This window comes from Chamaea fasciata, unplaced genomic scaffold (genome assembly GCF_029207755.1).
Source record: "Chamaea fasciata isolate MVZ Bird 193981 ecotype frontalis unplaced genomic scaffold, bChaFas1.0.hap1 SCAF_9, whole genome shotgun sequence".
In the NCBI taxonomy this organism is placed as follows: Eukaryota; Metazoa; Chordata; class Aves; order Passeriformes; family Sylviidae; genus Chamaea; species Chamaea fasciata.
This window is the reverse complement of record NW_027094094.1, coordinates 15,753,164-15,776,372: the sequence shown is the minus strand read 5'-3', so window position 1 is coordinate 15,776,372 and position 23,209 is coordinate 15,753,164. Positions and strand designations below refer to the sequence as shown.

Sequence of the window (23,209 nt, the reverse complement as noted above, 5' to 3'; positions counted from 1 at the left end):
GTTTATGTGTGTGGGTTTTGTTTTTCTAAATAGAAAATGGCCAAGAGTGCCACATGGTGAGACTTCTGGGGAATAAAACCGTAATAGCATCAAAATCGTATAAAAGGTTTTTATTTAAATTATACAGATCAGCTTATCAGTACACTGTTAGTTCATCTGGAAGGTTTTTGACTGCTGACTCTAAGATCAGAATTAACATAATCCATTCTAAATCCATTCTAGAGTCCCTTACTAATTATACATATATAGAGCTCAGGACCTTGCACTTTTAACATCTGTTCTGATAAAGCACTGAAGTCTTATTAATTTGAAGGTCATCTGCAGGTCAGGATTTAAACCAGAAAATTTTGCGTATCATTTCATAAAATTCACGTATTCAGATTTTAAAAATTTCCACAGATTTAAATTAATGCTGAAGGTTTTGACCATATTATTAGTTCCCATCACATATTATCAATCACATAAGGTGAAGATTGCCCATTTGACTACAAATGAGTTAAAGAAGTGTCTTCAAAGTTATTTTTTCATATAAATATAGTCTTCTTCTGTCCACTCTTCTGAGTTGATCTTATGAGAATATGGTCCTTGATGAAAATCTGTAATTTTTTCAAACTAAAGACACAAGTTTGAAACACCAGTAAGGGTCATATGATAAGACTGTGCAGAATTGATCCATTTCGACACCAGAACAAGAAAACTGCACAACAGATTTACTAAAATGTCCAAACTGTAAAAATGAAACCTTCTAATATCAGCAAGAACTAGGAAAGAAAAAACCAATGCACAACACAAAAGTAAATTTAAAAAACCTCACCACAAAGAAACAGCCATCCCCCCACCCCCCATCAAGATTAGTATTAGTGTTTTCCATCATCTTATTCTTTGCAAAATTCCCCAGGCACAAAACAGCCAGGTCTGTATAGAATATGAAACATCAACATACAAAACCCCCAAAATTCAAAGAAAATGACCATTAATTTAGTGTACATGAAGTATTCCTTTATGCTTTAAATGCTTTATCAGCAGAGTGTTGTTTGGAGGCAGTAAAGAGAAATACCATAACTTACTAAAAATTCCCCATCAAGTTAACCTACAGCAGTAAAGAAATTACACAGATCACGAGCAAGATGAACTCAAAGACTGAATTTTACTGAGAATAATTTATTTGTACAAAAGCTGATTAAGTAAAAAACTATGGAGTTATATTCCAAAATTCCTTGCTGAATAAAAATGAGAGGCAAAATCCTCATTTTATTTTTTAACTAAGGAAACAAACCTAGTTTACAAAGAAAAACTAGCAGTATGCAACTTTAGTGCATCCCTTAGAGGAAATACTGTATATTCTTGCTTATTATATTTCTACTGAGTAAATACCTAAAACTTTGCTATCAAACACATTTAAGGGAGTTCCTTGGGATTTTTTGATAATGCTGCAGAAAAATCAAATTTAGAGAGATCCTGAAGGTGACATGTTGAAATAGCAATTGAAATCCTTTACCACAAGTATTTATTTCATTTTTAAATCTAGTTGCCTTACCAACTTTAAACCTAAGTTTTAAACTTTCCCTGCATACAAATTTTGTTAGTCCAGAGGACCATGAACTGAGGTAGAGGTACTACTAACTCTGAGACTTCTGTAAAGTAAATCAAAAGCTCAGTATTTCTGAAAATCAGATTAAACAGCTGCTGTGTGGAAAAAACCAAGATGTGTGAAATATCTTTTTTGTCAATAATGATGTGGCAGGAAATTTTTTTAGAAAGTGAAATAATCAAACTAATAATGCTTGAGAATGGTGACAAAGAAAGCAGCTGATGTTTCAGTATCAAATAACCATCAAATAAATTCTGATGGGGTTTTTTGCCAGATCCATGGTACCTCTGGGAAGTATTGATTTGCTGCTGGTAAAATCCAGTAGCTGCTGGTAAAATTCTGACACTGTTCCAAAACAATGCACAAAACCAAACTCAAATTACCATAGTTTTATCTGTTCTGACATCTTCCATCCTGACAGGGGCAGAACCAAATCATACAAATTATGAACTTTTCATATTTGCATCCTTTAAATCTTAAGGTTTATTTGGATGCTTGAAAGGTTTATGCAGAGAAAGGATGCATGACTGTCTCAGTGAGTTTTAGTAACCTAAATAACTAATCAACTCTGCCTTTCCCACAGTTTGGAAAAAAGCTTATAACAAGGTCAAAAAACAAACCCAAGTCTTTCAGGGCAAAAAGTTCACTCTGAAACACTATCCTCATTCTTCAGTCCCTCTCACAGAATATTTGAGAAGATTCAGCAACAACCATAGTAGACTGACTTATTGAGTTACTTCCATGGTATGATGGGTTTGGGTTTTTTGTAATACTTATTGTCGAGAAAGACTTGCAAAAACACCAGTTCTAACTATTCCCAATTAAACTACAATCACTTGAAGCAACAGGGACCTGCCTCCCAAGACACATATCGAAATCCAAACACTAAGGCCATGGTAACAGAGGTTATGAAATGTGTGATTACCTTATCTCTGACTAAAAATTCAAGCTTGAATTGTGTAAGTGCATAGCCCCCACTAGGTGGCTGGGAGGGCAGCAAAGAAACCACACTTCTCCTTTGTTCTTCCTCAGTTAAGACTTTAAACCCTCTGTAGCTCTTTCCAGCCAACTGTGTCTGTTTAGAGCAGATTCTGCAGTTACTTCCTCTCACTACTACAGTTCTTGTCAACTTGTGTTATCCATGGCTCAGGAGACAGATAAATAGGATACAGAGCCTTTCACCTCTGGGTCATCAGTTCAAACATTACCCATGTTGGTAAAGGACCTAAAGTTGCTATTAATAGATGGCTTTTTGGACTTCTCTGTAAACCTCCATTCCACCTGCAAAAACCAGTACGTATTCCAGATCCAAAATCATGCATTATCTTAAAAGAGGTCTGCCAAGGAAAAAGATGAAATTCCAATCTTTCTCCTATAACAACTATCCCCCAAACATATATAATATCCATACTGTTCTTTTCCCTTCCTTTAAATATTAGAATTGAGAGTTTTATTCATGGTGCAAGACTGTAAGACAAAGGAATAATGAAAATATGTTCTAAAAGGCCACAAGCAGAGAAAGTCAAGATGTCTTTTTATTAAAAAAAGAGCAGTGAAAGCTTTGTTGCATTAACAAACTTCAATGAAGGTTTATGAGAAATTATCTTTGTCTAAAATAAACATTCTTCATTGCTTTGTTATGTCTCGGATTGTGACTGCTACCCTCTCTGACTCTTCCACAAAAAAGCTTCTTTGAAATCCCTTGTACATGCACACAACAGCTGTCAGGTCTTTGCACTGACACTATGGATGTTCTTGATGTAGCTCAATCTTTTAATAGTGATGAAGGCCAGAATATGTTCATTCTGCTGAGCCACAAGGAAATTACCACTTGAATTACCTGCGAGTTCCATGGGATAGCCACCAGTTGGCTGTATTATAGGGAATTGTAAAGTCACAGGCAAAATAGTAACTGTAGTGTAGCTAATAAAAGAGTTATCTGGGCTGCAGCAGTAGCCTGCAGCAGAGTCTAAGCCTTCTGCCCTCCATGTGATTTCAAGGCATGGTACATCAAAGCTGTGGCATCTCCCCTCTCCTTTAGATTTCTTTATGGTATGACAATAACCTGTCCAAACCCCTCAATTCAGGAATCCTTTAAGACTTCCCGTCTGGCAACATCTTCCATGGGAAAATTATCAGATAGAAGTCTTTATGATTTGAAGAGTACTGATGGTTTCTAGGAAAGCACATCAACCACCAGTGGACTCTACAAAAGGAGTAACAAATATGGAGTCAAAATGCTAAAAACCATCAGCAATTTTATCTCACCTAAATGACCTTTACATGATGACGTTAGGAACTACAACTTCCCCTGCAATTCTAGCACCAGGATGCTGCTTGCCTTGCCTGACAGAGCTAGGGCAGGGCAGAATGCAGGCATTGAACCCAGTGTTTTCAAAATTTTCAGGACACTAAAGATAGCATTGTCCACAGAAGACCTTGCAGAGGGAGTGTGTGATTCAGAGAGCACACTCTTCAGTCTGATCTCTGGCTGGAGTAGCAAAGGGACTGTTTACATCTTTCTGCAGAGCTGCTCCAAGAACACTACAACAACATGCTGCTACTACTACTACTGCTATTACTACTATTACTACTACTGTGTGCCAGCTACTCTAAGCAGATGCTGAATCACTGTCCTGTTCACAGGTAACATTGTATAGCAGTCAAGCTGATGAGATCTACCACACTGGGTCATACATAGCAAGTTTTAATTGTAATAAGAGACACCATAGTGCCATAGATGTAAGATCATTCTTAAAGCTTTTGTATTTTTCCAGAAGACCTCCCAGAGAGCAAGCACGCATAGGTATCATGTAGCGCATATGTCACTGACAAAGATGCATCAGATTTGCTGCAATGTTCATAGAACTGATGTGTACAGTTAATCTGAAGCCTTTTGGACATGTCTGCACACAGGCTTCAAAGCTGGTTGCTCACAGAGTTGGTTGCTCAACCCTGCTGTTGAGGGTTTTCAGATGTCCAACAGTATGGTAGGAGGTGTTGGCTACTCATAAACCAAAATCCAGACAAAAAGTCCAAAAGTAAATCTGTATTACATAGCAGCCCTGCAGACAACACAGCTAGTTCCAAATGGAAACAGTCCTGTCCAGACAGACTTGTCAGCAGGAGCTCCCTGAAGTGATGCCAAGTGCACAAAGAGGCACTGCCAGCAACCAGGAACCCAGAAAGGGTAGGCACAGAGCATCAGCTGAGGCGCTGTGAAAAGCAGGCAGGGTCACGATGGCAGTGATGATATGGAAATCATGAAGAAGAAAACAGCAGCAGTGGTATTGCTGGGGTGGGTGCGTGAGGCGTAGGCAGCAGCCCCAGTGGGACAGGATGCAGCTAAAGCAGGGGGCTGGGGCAGCCAAGCTGCCGTGGAGGGAGGGAGAACTGGGGATACTGGGACTACAGCAGCAGCGAATGGCTCCCTGAGAAAATGAAAAGTGGAGACACAATAGAAAGGAGCAGCTGGTCAGGTACCAGTTATAAACTATTATCCAAGATTATAGTTCTAACTCTTTTTAACAAGTCTATTTGTTACAGAGGGAAAAACCAAAAACAACACATCTGCACTTCATTCTCATAGTCCCATTTACACTAAAAGCACAGAGAAACCAGATAGGTCTAAAGAAAGATATAAGGAGTAAAATGTCCTTTCTTCTAGTATTATGTGTTTAATTTAAATATATCATTATGTATTCATCAGATATCAATGTACTCTAAAAGACCTTCAGTACCTAAGAATCTTATTTCTCTTGCTTCTTAAACTGCTTTAAGTAATAAAAAACAGTAAACTTCATTCCACATTTTATAATCATAATTTCACTACCTGTCATACTCATTTAAGTAAGCATTATTTTTCATGGCAATCACTAAAGTCCCAGAAGTTCTTTAATATAACACTTTCAAATATTCTTGAAATACAGACCAGTATTAGGAAACAAAGACTACACATATACCAAGCTACAGACTAAGAACACTTACTAGTCTACACAAGTGTTTGCTATTCTGTCCACTTACTTACAAACAGTACATTTTTTTCTCAGAGAAATAAGTTTACTTACCTTTTAACACTCATCTGCTCTTTTAGTTTGCTGTACATTTCCAGCACTGCATAAAAGCAAGCAGATTAACTTGTGAGTCTTACTGTGGCTTTAGTTAATAAAAGAGGAAAATATGTACTAGACAAAATTAGAAATAGAAAAGGATGTGCTATATTTATCTTATTTAATTCCTAGCGTAGCATAAATGTGATAAACCTAGCAAAAAACAATTCTAGAATGCAGCTAAAAAACAAAAAGAAAACTGAACTCTTAATAGCTTTTCAATTAAAAAGAATTCTGATTAACAAAACAGTCAACACTATACATATCAAGCATATTCATTCACTTACTACATGCCACAACCTGATCTGCATTACCAGTCCATGGCGTGTCTCCATAAAAAGGCAACAGTACCACCTACTGTACTGCAAACACGTCAACAAGAAGACTTCACAAAGAAAAATTCTCCAATTTACTTTACACCAATATGACAAACAGGATAAAACCCTTATAGAGCTGTGTGCAATCCTACAATGTTATCTTCCTGAAACAACATTTAGAGCCTTTTTATTTCAAAGCACCTGTAGCGACACAGAGCTCAAAGTACAATGTTGAAAGAGCATCATTAGTATTTTCCTCAGTATCCAAACAATAAAACCTACCCTCTCAAGCAACAAATTAATTTTTTACCATATTAAAAATACTAGTTCAAAGCTGTATTTGGCTACATTGTTTGTGCCATTCAATTGTCTCGCAGTCTTCTGACAGTGTCTCAATTGCTCTGTGTCAAATATTGCAAAAGACGTGGAACCTACATGTTGACATCTTTTAAAAACCTATTAATTTTTTCATTAAACTGGATGTTACAAGACCAGAACTTAAAAAAAACAGAGGACTTTTCCTTTTGGCTATTGTGACTTACTTTATTTAATCTGCCATCATATTTAACTATAGGTCACTCACCTGGAAGACACAACTGTAGTTTTTCCACAACTGTTGTAATATTCCGCTGTTGAACTCTACATCGGATGATTTCCTCTGTTTGGGCTATCACCTTAAAGGTTTTTTTTTTAAAAAAAGGAAAGAAAATCACACTTAAATTATGCAAATAAATTTATTTTGCTAGAAATATTCATAGTGCCCATATAGGAAGCACCATTTTCTCACCTCTTTCCCAGCATCCTGAAGCCTTCGGTTGGTATCAGTAACTTGGACCTTAAAAATAATTTCACCTTTGTTAGACAAATATGCATATATTGCCCTGATGTGACTGCTCACCCTTGTAATCAGATCATGCTTCCTGAGAAACTTAGAACAAAGAAATGCAAATTCAAATTAACTCTACAGCTTGAACTTGAACTTTTGATCGCAAAGGGCTTTTGTTAAATTCAATTACTTATGACAGTTCTTTCTAACAGATTCTGTGGCAAACTTCTCAAATTTACTTGGGATTTTTGAACTTTCCTTGTTTCTGTAGGTCTGTCAAACAATTCAAATCATTGACCCAATTGACCACTGGTCCCTTTTTGATAACCTCAATGAGCTCTATGGGCCATTCATTGTCTGTAAGAAATGGTGATTGCATTTTATGGTAATTAAACATTCATACTTTGCTGAATGCAAACACTGGGTGGTTGATTAACATCAAACGTGGAAATCTCCAAACCACAGCAACATTTTAATGCTGCAGGTGCAGGCAAAGCTCAACCTCAGATTTTCCCACATAGTAAGTGACTCATTAGGTCATCATAATAAGGAAGCACATTCTAGTTTATTAAAAATCTCATTAATTTCTGAACAAAGATGCTCAATGACCTCATTGATGCTGTATTTGGTCTCTTGTTATCTGAATATCCTTTATATAATGGTCTTCTAATCATAACCTCTGATGAACTATGCTCATTCTGTCTGGTGTGCATATTTTGCTCTCAAAAGTGTAAGGAGAGCTAAAAGGGACGGATCTCATAATTCACTATTCTGCATTCTGATTTGCGAGGGAATCTCGGTTCTCGTATCTCATGAAAACTACTAACATCACCTAGTCTCCTGCTCATTACAAAGTAAAGAATAGTGGGTTTTTTCCACGTATAATTGTGGCATTTTTAGTTTTCTAATAAGGACTTTCAATTCGTCTAAGGTCTGACATATAAACACATGATTAGGAAAAGACCTACTTAAGAAATACTGTGTTTATCACTTGTTGTCCTTCACCTTCTGAGAAAGCCTTTAAAAAAAGGCAAAATAATTTAGTACCATTTTCTGAAAAGATACATTAAAAAATCAAAATGAGATCTAATAAAATATTCAGCTTTGTAAATATAAATCACTGTATCAGGCAACATGGCTCTAATCACAAATTTTGTCCAATTCACTTCTAAAAAATTGTTGCAAACATCAGAGTCCATGTGATAAACACTAAATTAATCTTCAGTAGAAGAGTCCAGTTCCTTCTTTTAGATTAAAGACAATGATATATGAAACTCTGAAAAACTTGTTCCTTACCTTTAGTTTTTCTGCATCAGCCCTAACTTTAAGGAGTTCCGTAATAGCATCCACAAAGCCCTGATGGTGAAAATTGCACATCTTTTCTATCTCCCTGTCATGGTTACGTATGCAGGCATCAAGTTTTTCCATAAACTTCTGATGTGCATTTGGCTGGTCATCATATACAGACCTATTAAATACAAATAAGAAAATAAAAGTTCACTTTCATCCCCAGTTGAAAATAGTATGTATGCAATGATCTTTATTGAAAGCTATCTCTCTTAACAAGAAAATAAAAGCAAGCAAACTTGTTGTTAGCACCATCCTTTGGTGGATCCACTCCATAAAATCAGTATTAAAAAAAGAAAAGATGGCACAAAACTGAGAACTGATGGTGCAAAACCCAGACCTTATGGCATTAATCCAGGTGCTTAACCACTTACATCATGGTTGACCTGAGCCTCACTGGCCTGTTATTTATGCCCTAATGCTCAAATTTGGGTACAAAAGAATCAGTTTCTCCAACCACCTCAAATAGCACGGATCGCTTTTCCATCAAATTCCACTCTTTGCTAAATATAAAGAAGTGCAAACATACAAATTTGCTTTCCTGGTATTCCTAACAGCAGAGTTATCCAACTAAATCAGGGTCGGATGACTCCAGCCGGAATGACCGGAGCACTGTGCGGCAGCAGCCGGACCCCTGGCAAAGGCAATCCCCAAGGCTCCGTTCCTGGCCGCCCATGCCCAACAGCTCCCAGGGCAAAACCATGACATGCACACACCCAAGGCTGCCTTCTCCACAGCACCTAGAAGTCAGGAAGGGCTAGAATCAGGTCTTCTGGCTTATTTTACTAATTCTTGATTAGGTCACTTAGAATACTCCAAAAGCAAACGTGACTTGGGAGAAATTACTGGTGTAGTTTGTTAAGCAGCATCAGAAACAGAAATCTGCATGGAGAAATGCTCAAGCATGAGAAGGAGCAAAAGAGGCACAGGACAATTTAAAGCTTTACACTTTGGCAGAGTAAGCAAGAGAGGAGGTTTTACATAGAACTGTACCAAAAAAAAAGTTATGGAGTCTCCCAACAAAGGCAAGGCACAGACAGTTCCAAAAATTGATTAATAATTTGACACAGCAACAACAGCAAATACTGGTAGTTTTGAAGTAGTTTTTCACATAGAATGAGAGCACCAATACAAAGATGATTTAATCATACACATACAAACATGTTTGTACTGCAAACTGCAAGTGTTAAATAAAAAAAGTGATCAAAAATCTTTGAATTGCTTTTTTAGCCTCTAATTTCCTTTCACAATTATAAAGTTTTCTCCAGATATTTATAAGGAGAAGCTGATTTAGAAAAAAATAAAAATTAAAAAATGTTAACAGGAGGAAAATAAAAGGCTGAAATTCCAAATGTTTCAGTGTTACTTGCAGAAGTATAGCCTTAAGTTCAAGACCCAGGCAAACATGAGTCAAAGCCTCTAAAACTCTTGAGTAGCAAGAAAGTCTTTCCCTCCCAGTCTTCTCAGAGAAGTGTGATTTCCCATATCTTCAAGATTCAAGAGCATCTTCAAGATTCTCTTTTCTAACCAGACATCTGAGCTTTGCTGAGATCTGAGCTCATCATCAGCACAACAAATCTGAGTGTCTGACAGGAACATGACCTTCCAATGAAGAAAAGGATGCAGAAAAGACTCTTGTAACAAGATTCTTTATACTTTTTGAGTTTCTTTTGACCTCGTACAATATATTCGGAGAACTAACTGAACATAAGTGACAGAAGAAAGGCAATTTGCCATCCTACAGGTTGAAGGAAAAAAGCCAATTCCTTATATTCTGCTTGTTATAGATACTTTTTCAGGGGAAAAAATCTATTGAATAAAATGACAAGAATAGCCCTTTTTGCTTATGATAGGAAAACAAGGCAATGGTACTGAAAGCAGGTTCTTTCCTCCAAAGTGCACCAGGGGAAAAATAAGATTGTTGACCCATAAAGTGGTTCACCCCTCACCATTTCTACCACCACAGTTTGAAATGACGGCTGGAAGGAGCAAATGTGTGCCCACAGGTCTCTCCTCCGGAGGCTCCTGTCAGACTGCCTGAAGGGGCTCCCTCAAGACTGCCCAGGATGACTGAGCTTTAAAAGGTTGTGGTGGATGGTCAGAAGTGATCGGCATCATCAGGGGGAAATACCCATTTGCAGAACACAGTGCTGGCTGAAGGGAAAAGCAGCACCCCGGCCTGGGAAGAAAGAAAAGTGCAAGACACAGTGGGTGTTGAGTGAGGCCTCATTAGGCAGCCTGATGTTCTGCATGAGAATACACAGGGGCAAGCATGTGGACCACAGCATTGCCACCTGTAAAGAAATGGGGAAGGGATGAGAAAAAGGTTCAACGACTGCTGTGGCAGCACTCTAAAATACACATTACAGTTATGTGAGCACTGCTCTATTAAGAAAAGGATCAGAGATGCTGGAAGCCACAGGGTGGACACAAAGGGGCATCCAACTGTCTTCAGAGTACTGGGACAAGAAAAAAAGATTAGGAGGACCAGATGCATCAAAGGGCCTTCACAGATATCTGGCAAGCATAAGCCTCCTCAAACTGGGCTGGACACACCACCTATACTGCACTGCATGCCAAAGAAAACAAAACAAACTAACTAAAAAAAAAACCCATAAAACAAACCCAACCAAACAAAAAAACGCAACAAATCCAACCAACCCAAAAACAATCTAAACAAACAACCACACACACAAAAAACAACCAAAAAAAAAACCCCCAAAACATACAGAGAAAAAAAAGTTCAATTTATTACTGCTTTCTTTAGCCTTTTTGCTTAAAGGTAGAAGAAGCCTCCAAGTTTAGGTTTCCTTTCAGTGTTCTCAAAGAAAATTGAGAAAGAAGCATCATTATCACAAAGATAGGGGACTTCTATCTATCACCATGTGCCCAAACTGTAAATTCTGTCATACAAACCTAAACAAAAACAGCAGTAAAACTCAGTAAAGAAAATGTAACTCAAATGAGAATGAGGCTGGAAAAAGATGGTGTAAGAGGAACACCATACTTGAGTTTGGACCTCCAAACTTTCTTTGATGGCAGCAATGCGCTGTGTTTCTGAACTTGGTCACTACCTGATGATCTGGGGTATCAAACAGCTGCCTTGGTAACTTTTTAGACATTTCACATCCGTGCCAACACTTTCAGACAGGTTCTTAATACTTACAAAAGTAAATCCTTTGCAATCAGAAGATTTCTCTTTAAAAAAATCCAGAAAACACAGCCGGAAGGACATACAATGTAGCATAAATAATATGGTTTCCACTGTTATAAAAAACCTGTATTGATTATGTTTTCCTCAATATTAAGGCCGCTTATGCTTAAATTTAATTATAATAAAGTACTGGTTTTTAATCTCACAGGTATTATCATAACATTTAGTTGAAAATAACACAGGGAATAAATGTTCAAAATAAGAGGGAAGAAAGCAATACTGTGTACTTCCCAATACCTTAATCACAAGATTACCCTAGCTTCTTAAAATAATAGTTACTATTTTGTGTCACAATTGTACCCTTTTCTGCAAGGATACTAATAAAACTGTGACTAGTGATTTAAACCAGTATTTTGATGGACCTCCCTAAGATGCACCAGGAGTAGAAACTCCAAGTTAATCACACACGTAAACAGCTCCATCTTGTGGGGACAACAAACCAACGCCTGTCAGCACACGAGTGTGTGAGACGAAAAAACCTCTGAGACAGAACTGCCTGCCTTTACAGAAATACAGAGTCGGAGTATTTCAAAGAAATTCACACTTTGCATCACAACTTTCTCATCTAGGTGAGAAGAAGATGCACAAACAGGTTACTGACTCCCTTGGGACACTGTCCTCTGAGGACGCTTCCCACACGCAGTTTCAGGGACTTCAAAACAACGTCTGGCCTAAAACACTGCCTTTTTGAAAATATAAGTGTACACTGGAGAGCCAGGCCATCTTTGGCCATGGACAGAAATTGGGCAGGCTGTTTCTCAAATCTGCAAACACAGTCGAGACAATACACACCTGATTTACCCATTCGGGAACATCAGACAGCATAGTTTATCTCTGATACTGAAGCTCATTTTCCACACATACACTTATTTCAAAGATTACCTACATCTACCTATATAAAGTAATTGCTGCCTCTTACTTGTTATCTGAAAGTGTACATTTCAATAGATAATGACACTGCAAGAGACGCTGATAACAATTCTCCATTCTTGGGAGGTAAATTATCAGGCAGACAAATCACCAGTACTGCATGATCTTAGAGACACATGAAATCCTAAAAGCATCCTAGAGATAATTCTTCAAAATTACAAGATAAAATTAACTGAATTTACAACACACCGAGTTCTGTTGGAAGGCAAGTGAGGACGTAGTAACCCTTCTAGCTCCAATTCTTCAGGAGATGACAATTACATGCAATTATGTCTACCCTAAGAATCTCTTTCCCACTGTAAATTGCTTCACATCCAGCAGTAGGAAGCGCCATAAAAAGTGGCAAATGTGCCTAGGATACCAAAGGGATTTTGACGTGTGTAATACACAGTTCTTCCAGTTTTTGTTTACATTTTTACACCTCTGAATGAAGAGCCCCAAGGATCTTCATGGGCTTTAAGGGCCCCTGAAGGGGATGCTGATGGTCTAAAACACAGCACAAATATGAACTGGGTCAAACCGAAAGACATGATTAGTTTTTAGTAAAACTGCTTTACAACTATAGGAACCCACAGACTACTAGTGGCTGATTCATACCATGAAACTTTGACAAGAAAGTTTCTTTTCTTGGTATGAGTCTTCAGACTGGATAAAAAAGGGAGAAAATCACTAATGTTGGAGACAGAAGTTTATATTTGAATTTAGCACCCATAAAAACCAAACCAACACAACGTTATCACCTTAATTTTCAATCTGGAATGAGAGAACTTTGAGTGACTACTTAGCCACCAGTAGAGCAAATCAGTGACAGGACAGGTACTGATTTCTTTCCTAATTGACAGGGCAAGCAGGGAACCCATAAAGAGCATAAGCAGAGCTGAACAACTTCCCTGGTGATGTGAAGCAGGTCATCTGTCTATATTCCCAGAACTCTGCATATAAACCGACATTTTTTTTTTTGACTCATTCCAACAATTGGATGAGTCACATTAATGCCAGTCTATGTAAAAAGAAGATAGTGTAGGAAGTATCTGAAAAAGGAAAAAAATATAAACTAGGAGCAGTCAGAGACTGACCTAAAGGAGAAAAATGTTCTGAGTTCACTGGATACATTTTATTACAACTGGGGTATTTTCAGCTTGATCTTACTTACCAGGTAGGCTGAAGGAAACAACAAGCATAAATAGATTTGAAGTCAGGTCTCAAGAAATAATTAAGGAGGATTTCCAGATATGCAACCATTTTCCAATTGAAAATAGTAAGTTTATACCATAAAAATATTCCCTAAAACTACTACTTTCAAAACTGAAACACAATATGAAAAGCGTGTATTTAATAGGTCTTACTGATGATTTTTTTTTGTCTACATGCAAAAATATACTGAAGCACCAGAGGGCACCATCCTATGCACAAAAATTCCAATGGTTAAGTAAGCAAAAAAGCTTATCTCCCGAGAACTAAAATTCAGCCAAAAATTGTAAAACTTAGCATGCCAAGAATTCCACACAACCCTTCCAAAAAAAAAAAAATTCAAAATAAATTATCCTGAAATCATCTGATCTATGCCATAATAACAACAGCATGCATACGTATTATCACTCTAAATGAGCATCATAAATGTCTTCACAAATGGTTACAGTCTCACTTCAAAAACATATTTCTGCTATAATTTCATACAAATAATTTCTGCACATGCAATCAGGATGTATGTCCTTAAATGCCTGAGCGTAGGCGGGAGTAAAAGAGGATGAGAATTTCACCAATAAGGAAGGAAATAAAAAGTTAGAAGAAAAAAAAAATCATACAAGCCCAGAAATTAATTTAATACATTGACTAGACTACTGGAAGGGCAGACAATGGAAATGCATATAGACTATTAAGTGTAAAAGGACAAGAGCCCAAAATCATTTTTTGGAAGTTCAGCAAATACCCCAAATTTTCTTTTTCACCTTCTCATCTCCAGTCTATCTCCACAAATATGGCCTCTAGACTAGAAAACTACAATAACCAGACCTAAGTACAACCTCTACTGTAATATTTTTTTAGCATGGAAAAATAGATTTCAAGAATAATCAGAATGGGAACTAAAGTAATTTTGTCTCATATCTATAGCAATAGCTGCAACTTTTCAAATGAGAGAACTGCTCAGGAAATCAGGCCTCAGGCCAAAAAAACGAACTTCAAGAGTTTATTTTATTGAAAATAAAATCTCCATACTTACACAAGAAAACAGTAATTCAGAAGATAGTATGAGTTCCTGGTTGGTGATAATTTTCTTGCTTAAAAATCACTACTAGAACAGTCTATTAGATAAAGAAAAAAGTAATAGCTAACAAATCCCATTGGAGTTTAAAAAAAAATCTTATTTCTTTGGGTTTTGGGATTGTTTTGTGTGTTCTTTTAAGTGGGCAATGATTCAACTTTTAATTGCAATCCATATTCAGGAAAGACAAATCTGAGCTTATGGAGCATTACTGTAAACTTTTTGAGAGAACAATTCTCCTTCTAGTAATCATTTACAATAACAGGCTCTAAGCAGCAGCAGAGACTTAAAACAGATCATGTATTTTAAAATAGCCAAAAAACATGTCAGAAAAAAAAAAAAAAAAAAAAAGAAACCAGCAATCCTTTTAAAGGACAAAGAAACTCCTTATTAATGACTTGCCACCTTCCACCATTTTCACACCTCCCCCAACCCACCCTGTTCTGTCCCATTTCTAGGATGAATTGCAGGTTTCCCCACCCCTGCCCATATTGCCACAAAGTCTTTCATTTCCTGATTACACAAGACACATGAAGCAATTAAAAACTGTATGTACACATTCCTTTCAGGATACTGATAACCACTCAGTAAGTGCCCATCAGTTAGAGCTCCATGAACGCTGTGACAATGACAGGAATTACACGTATCTGTACAACAGTGGTACGAGTTTGACATGGAATGTAAGTCTGACCATGCAACTCCTGACCTTCAACGGAAGCAAGAGAAAAAGATTCATCTGTAGAGCTTCAAATTAAGCCCTGGGGTGAGGAGGAAATTACTGATTACTTTGATCAACTAAATGAAGGCACAAAAAAATCCCCCTAAACATGCACTTTTAATTCAATTCTTCAAAGTAATGCTTTAAACAAAACACACACACAAATAAACCAACTCTCAAATGAAGAAACTGTGCTTATGGATAATAATGTTTTTATAATTCATATCTTGCTACCAATGCCAATTTTGTCCTGATGCTAAAGACGCTCTCAACCAGTTCCCATACACACATTGCAAGAAGTGACCCCCTAGATGCTCTCCCTATTTCTCCTTTCAATGAAAAAAAAAATCCCAAACGTGAAACAGCAACACAGAGCTACACTAAATAAAATTTTAAAACAAAGTAGTATTGACAGTTCAAATTTGCATGAATTTAGAAGGGATCAGTGGAAGCACAACACATTCACAATGCAAATTAAGATTCTGCCCTTAAAACAGCCCTGTCACACTGTGACCATAAACACGGCATCCCTAACCATGATACTGTATCACACACCCCACTTGAGCTGCAATTTCACAGGAAAACACTGCAGAAACTTCCTTTGTCCTACAATATACAAAGATATTTTCTGTTTACACAAGCTGCAAACTTTGTAGGGATTTTTCCATGGAGCAATTTCATATAGGTGGCTGCATACACCCTAAAAAGCTTTATAAAATAATGTCCAGGTGTTTCCTGTAATTCAATTGCAGTTATGGTAATAAGCAGATTTCTTAAAACCTAAGTAGCCTTTCAATGCCAGATGCTACCTGTGTTCCAGTTCTGCCATTCTTACTCATAATAACATCTCACCACTCTATTTAAAAGTTCACGTTACATGCCAGAACAACACAGAACACAGCTATGGTCTATTCAGAGAAAAGATTTTATTAATCTTAGTCTAGCTGTTTTGCTTTGCTTGCCTGGTTTTCCTGGATGTGCAATTTCTGTGAATTGTTCTCACTAATAGTATCCTGTTTCTATGAGCAGGAAAGGGCCGAGTACAGTTTGTTAGTTAACATTACTTCCTATAAGCAGGCTCCTTATTCTGTAGTAGCAGCACTAGAGCAGTCATTGTTCCTGCTGGATAAGCTATGGATCACGCTGGTGGCTGTTAATGGACATCCTCTGCAGTGAAACATGAACTGATAATCAGTACACCCAGATTTGCAATAGACTTCCTCCTTCCTGTTTTTACACTGCTGACCAAGGAGATGCCTCTTCCTGCTAAGCCTTTGTGTGTTACTGATGTATGAAGCAAGAAACTGAAAAACAAGTGCTACGCTACCACTTTTTTTCCTAATTTTGTGTTGTAATAGTAGATAAAAAGGCAGCAAAGGAAACGGCAGCTTTGCTGGCTTTGGTACTGGCTATCGCCATGGAACGAAGTGCCAAGTTTGGCCATCTGTTTCATGTACCTAAATGGATACAAGTGCACGTAGTTGGAGCCTACATTGTGTCATAGAATATAAAGTAAGAAACTGAAGTCTATATAGCAATATTTTTATTTTCCCTTAATATCTCTGGAGACTGTATGTTACATAATTTTTTATATTTTAGGAGCAAGAGATTCCTGTAAACCAAACTGCGAACATCTAAGTTCTTTCAAAAAATTTGATGAAGTTCCTATTACACACGCACCAGAAATAATCAGGCATCTATTACAACCTCTAGCGATTATGTCAACTTTATCTCGAGCACTTGAGACATAATCTTCAAGATAAATACACACCAATTGCTTTGGAAGGAAATAAATTTCATATTTCAACAATCTCATATGTCTCTTCACAAAACATATGAAATAGAACAGAATATTTAACGTCAGGAATGTGTAAGTTACTTATTTCAATAGTCTTTGAATAGCAACACTACACCAATGTAAATACATTATTTCCAAAATTGAAGAAGTTCCAGATAAAGTAAAATACCTAGTAATTAAAAAGTTTCAAGACCAATTAGATTAAGAATGCATTCCATTCAATCCAGATCAAACAAGACAATTCTTTGCTGCACCACACTCCTCTGCAAGCATATAACCAGAGCATGTATTTTACAACAATTTTATATTATTAATTTTTGTTAACTCTATGAGCTCATATGGCCTATACATTAAAAATCATCACGTATTTAGTTCATTTAAAACAACAGCCTGTGCTGCATAATCTTTGCATATCTCCCAGGATCACTGAAGAAAATACAACATGACTTCTAAAAAAAGTCTGTTTTCAATTCAGAAGCTGAACTGAAACTCAGTGTTTCTCTCAGTTAGAAGCCATTAAGAGGGCTGATGCAACTGACTAACTCCAGTTCTCTACCTGCTTGATAAACAAATTAAGAAAAATCCGTTCATTTCTTTGCAGCTTCCTAAGTTTATGAAACATCCCAGGACAAACACACAGTATAAAACAGTATCTACTATGTTACTTTTATGGTGAAATTAACTGAAAATAAAGCTTGTAAGAAAACGTTGCTTCCATGAACAAAATGGGGTAAAAAAAATCCTTCAGCCACTCTGCACCTAAGGAAGTGTGCAGACTGTGAAAGTCCCCAAACTGGATAGTTTAAACATTTCCTTTTGAAGCTGAAATGTCTCAAAAGTATCCCCCAGGTACACATGTGACAGTATATGCTTCATTAATTTTGTATTACTCTGATTCACAGGAGAATTGCAAGTTACACTCACTGCAATTTTGCAAGCAAATTACTTTCCCTGAGACACGGTGAAAATCCCACTCACAGTATTAGAACTTCTCTCATGCTATATTAAAAAAAAAAAAAAAATCCCCAGCGTCTTTAAGGTCTTCTCTGTCCAATCCCACGTCTTTCCATCACGGCTGATGCACCCTAAAAGCTGTTTCCTCCCTTCTTAATACCCCTGTCAGTGATTAAGTTCCCTACTAGTTTGCTATTACTGGCAAAGGTTGAGGTACGGGAAAGGCTTCAGCCAGGCTCCAGGAGAGATCATTAACTCCTTCCTGCACAGGACCCAGTTCGTCAGCAGTACAGACGGTTCCGTAGTAGACATGTACAAGGATGAGGAAGAGATGCTTTGTTGAAAATACTTCATCAAGCTGAACCTCAAATTGAACTGTTATTGTTATACCGAGCTCTGTGGTGACAGGGATTAGGTTTGGGTATTTCAACCATCACCAGAAAATAGCCAGACAGACTAGCCACAGCTAGATTTTACAACTAGCCACAGCAAGCCCTTCAGCAAGATAAAATCTCATGTGAATACTTGATGCTGATGCAAATCTAGGTCTGTATTTTTGAATGAGTTAGTACTTAATAGTTTACTACAACCCATAAAAATAGCTTCCTATTTGCAAATCCTTTTCTGGCATTACCTTAAAAGCATTATTTAAGACATATTAATCCTCTTCAGTTTGAATGAGCTCATTTTAGTAGTAAAATACATAAAAAGCAACATGACAAAACATGCAAATACACCAACACTTAAGTCAAAGCCAGGCATATTTAACTGAATTATGCTAAGGCTCCTCAGGAGATAACTGCATTGAGGAAATTGCAATGTCTCAGAGCAATGGTTCAGGCACACACAGAGCAATCTGGAGAGCACAGGCAATGCTATTGGCTTTCCAAAAAATCCACAAGGAAATACGCACCCCTGTGACTGGCATTTGTGAAGGATGTAAAATTCTGCATTTCCTATGCACATGGCAGGTCCAGAATCTGGGTCACCAGACACTGAATAAAATCAGCTTGAGGAACAAGTCAATGAAGAGATGACAGGAATAAGAACTGGCTTTTCTGAATTTAACTGATGTAAGAGTGCACAAGCATAAACTGTTCACATGAAGAGAAGGCTGAATTTAAATGAGACAATGACACAAACTGCATGAAACATCTATTAAGTACACTATTCTGATGATGATGTATCAGACGATTCCCCTATTTTAAAAGCTTTAGCGTATTTGGAAACTTGCTTCCTAAGCACTGGGACAATTTCAAGCTCTTTGGTAATGCTTGTGAAATTGGAGAGAGCTATTTCAGAACAATTCACACAGGTTACTAGCTAGGTTAAAGCTACACTTGGCAGCCGCCCATTTGGAAATCACTACAAGAACTGAGTCAGAAGCTGATGCGTGAACAGTTAAAAGATCAAGATAACCTGATTTGCAGAAACATATTTCATGACAAACTTAATCAGCATTGAACCTAAAGATTTTTTCACAACAACAAAAAAATGCAGTGCAGATATGACTACCTGCAAACAGCTTCAGGCTTTATAAAAACTTGAAAAGTAATAAGTTGAAACTTGCAGCAATACAAGTGATTCCTTCTAAAACACTTTTGCTACCAATGGCAAATCTGACCAGGCTACAGAAAAATCAGAACTGCAGTTCTGCTGCTGAATGCCAGATTATTCAGTTTACAGCACACACTCTTCGTATGCCCTTTTGACTCCATATGATGGACTAGCAATAAAAAAAATTTGCTCCTTCATAGCAACATACATCACATAGACAGTTGCTTTATTTGACTGTTGTGTTTCAACTTAAATACATGGAATACCATCAAACTTGCACCAAGTAAGATGATCTTACTTCAACTGACACTACAAGCAATCCTCTATTTTTTTAGGATACACTGGTTCACAGCGAGCAGGCCATTCTCCTTACTCCATAACAACCCAGTTACAAAACAGAAGTTAGCTATTATAATAAATTGACATATAAATATATGTGCTGGGTGGAGTTAATTTTCTTCACAGAGGCTGGAATGGGGCTGTGTTTTGGATCTGTGCTGAGCACAGGGCTGATAACACAGGGATGTTGTTGTCACTGCTGAGCAGGGCTCACACAGAGCCAAGGCCTTTCCGTGCTGCCACACTGGCGAGGAGGCTGGGGGGAGACACAGCCAGGACAGGTCACCCCAAGGGACCAAAGGGATATTCCAGAACAGAGGGCACCATGCTCAGCACAGAAAGTGGGGGAACAGGGAGGAAGGAAGGAACATTTGGAATGATGACATTGTGCCACAACAACCCCCTGCAGCACTAACAGGCTGGGGACAGCGTGGCTGGACAGTGCCCAGGGTAAAAAAAGAAAGGGACCTGGGGGTACTGGTCGAGCCGAATGAACATGAGGCAGCAGTGTGGCCTGGTGGCTAAGAAGGTCAGTGGCATCCTGGCCTGGATGAGGAACAGTGTGGCCAGCAGGAGCAGGGAGATCATTCTTCCCCTGTACTGGGCACTGGTGAGGCCACACCCTGAGTGCTGTGTCCAGCTCTGGCCCCTCAGTTTAGGGAGGACGTTGAGACACTTGAGCGCGTCCAGAGGAGAAAACGAGGCTAGTGAGGGGCTTGGAACACAAACCCTGGGAGGAATGGCTGAGGGAGCTGGGGTTGTTTAGCCTGCAGAAAAGGAGACTCAGAGGTGACCCTACCACTCTCTACAACTTCCTGAAAGGAAACTGTAGCCAGGTGGGTGACAGTCTCTTCTCCCAGGCAACAACCGACAGAACAAGAGGGCATAGTCTTAAGCTGCACCATGGGAAGTTTAGGTTAGAGATCACAAAAAATTCTTCACTGAAAGAGCGATTGGGCACTGGAATCATCTGTCCAGGGAGATGGTGGAGTCATCGTCCCTGGATGTTGTTTAAAAAAAAGACTGGATGTGGCACTCAGTGCCACGGTTTAGTTGCTGAGGAAGTGTTAGGTCATAGGTTGAACTCAATGATCTCAAAGGTCTTTTCCAGCCTAGTTAGTTCATTCTGTGATTCTGTCTTCCAAAGTAACCTCTACTTGCAATGGAGTGCTGCTGCCCTGGACATGGCTGAACACCTGTCTGCCCATGGGATGCAGTGAATTCATTCCTTGCTTCGCTTGTGTGTGCAGCCTTTGCACCACCTATTTAACTGTTTTTATCCCAATCCACAAGTTTTCCAGCTTCTACCCTTCTGATTCTCTCCCCTACGCTGCAGGTGGGGGAGTGAATGAGCAGCTAGGTGGGCTTGGCTGCTGGCTGCAGTTAAACCACAACAATATACATGAAAGTACAGTTTTGATTCAAAATAGACCAGAGCTATCACACAAGGAATTTCCAGTTCTTTGGGGCTACTTTGTAACTTCTGTTTGAAAGGGAACCAGGAATGGAACATATTAACTTGAAAATTGAGAAGGGCTTGAAGACAGACTATTAATAAAGATGGAGGTCTACTGATTCTCAAACCAATAGCTTACAAATCTGTAAAAGATTATCATACTATTTGAAATCAAAATATATGATCAAACCATTAAAAGTCTAATCTAAAGCACTGGCTGATGATCTCAGAGTACCTTCCGTCTGCTCTATATTTAAAACGAGACTATGCTATAGACAAAAATGCTAATTCCTGGCTCATGGTCCAAAACCAAAGTAATGAAAACACAGAAAAATTACTTTAGACAATCCTACCAGACAAGTAAGACCTCAAGAGAAAAATGAATGCAACCACATTTTGTTATTGGGTAACCACATCACAAATCCCAACGCACCACAGGCAGAAAAAGTATTTCCCTGCCTGCAATTGTGTTAATATTGTAAAATCTTCCCACATTTTGAGATTTCATTCATACTGCCTATGTTACCACTTACTAACTGTTGTGCTTAAGACACAGAATCATACATCTAAATCATGCCTGCTGGTAACTACAATGTACACTTTCAGTAAAACTGAAGTTACATAACATTTAGGCACTTTGCTCATTTTATTCCGGACAGGCCCCCTCAATAAATACAAGAATATCTCCAAAAATTACAGACAAATTACAAATTACAGACCCCAGGCTGGGAAAAGCACCTGTAGTTGCAGAGTGTACCACAACACAGTAAACACAGCAGAATTAGACTCCCACTTCATATCTCTAACTCTGAATTTTTTTAGAGACCTTGATCAGTAAAGGACAAAATAGTCTTGCTTATTTTTCTAATGATGCCTTACCAAAGTGTAGCTTTTACCTTTGGCATTTCTGCAACACAAGGACACAAGTTCAGAATGAACAGCTATCAATTGGTTCTAACACTTCAGCCAAACTCATTTATGACGTCCAACCTCCAAACTCTGTTTAACCTAAATGAGAAAAATGCAGCACTATACAGAAATGATGTTGCTTTGCAGTCTCAGCTCAGCGCTGCTTTACCAGTGCAATGCAGTCCTAGATCAGTGGAAGGTGACTGCAGCATACTGCAGCATCAGACAGAAATGCACCAACTGAACGGCGCTTGTGGGTGTGATTGCTGCAGCCAGAGACAACAGGACAGTGAAATGTCTTCACAGGAGGCTCCCTAAGAACTCTCCAAAGAAGTTTCATGGCCAGCACAACTTAGAGCAACCTAGAAGATGCTGACATCTACCAGGCAACAGCTTGATGACAGATTTCAGGAAGAGAGAATTTAATTTAAAGTATTTTTACACTGACTTTTGAGGAGCATTTTCCAAACTGTGATTGTGGGTTAAAGCTACAGAGTACATTCCACTTATAGATACATCAATAGACATAACACCTCCTTATCAACTTCACCTTGGCAACAAAATTTCCATTGTCAAATCCCCCACAGTTTCTATATTTAATTTTATTTCTGTATTTTTGTACACTCAACGGATTGTGGGCATGGAGGTAGTCCCCTGACAGGCAGTGTATGGGAATCACAGAATACTGAAGACTTAGTGACGCAAAGCTCATAAGATGAAGTGTTTAGAGATAGTCTACCATATGCTTATGAAATATATTGCCAAGCCAGAGTTTAAGAGTTAATTCATTTATTTTTTAAAAACGCTTTGAAATACTACACATTACTACAGACTCAAAGATACTCCTATCTATAGTACACAGGGCACTGGCAGAATAACTT

At 38.1% G+C, this 23,209-nt stretch overlaps 1 protein-coding gene across 7 annotated transcripts in view; it reads right to left on the bottom strand.

Moving 5' to 3' along the window:
* The window catches only part of EXOC6 (exocyst complex component 6), an 88,558-nt gene that overhangs the window by 59,226 nt on the left and 6,123 nt on the right, over window positions 1-23,209 (bottom strand). For all 7 annotated transcript variants that reach the window (XM_066191186.1, XM_066191188.1, XM_066191187.1 and 4 more), the window contains exons 2-5: window positions 8,140-8,311; window positions 6,805-6,852; window positions 6,601-6,691; window positions 5,659-5,704 (exon numbers count right to left, since the gene is read on the bottom strand). In XM_066191186.1, coding sequence (XP_066047283.1) covers window positions 5,659-5,704; window positions 6,601-6,691; window positions 6,805-6,852; window positions 8,140-8,311 — 357 coding nt within the window. The remainder of the gene's footprint in view (window positions 1-5,658; window positions 5,705-6,600; window positions 6,692-6,804; window positions 6,853-8,139; window positions 8,312-23,209) is intronic.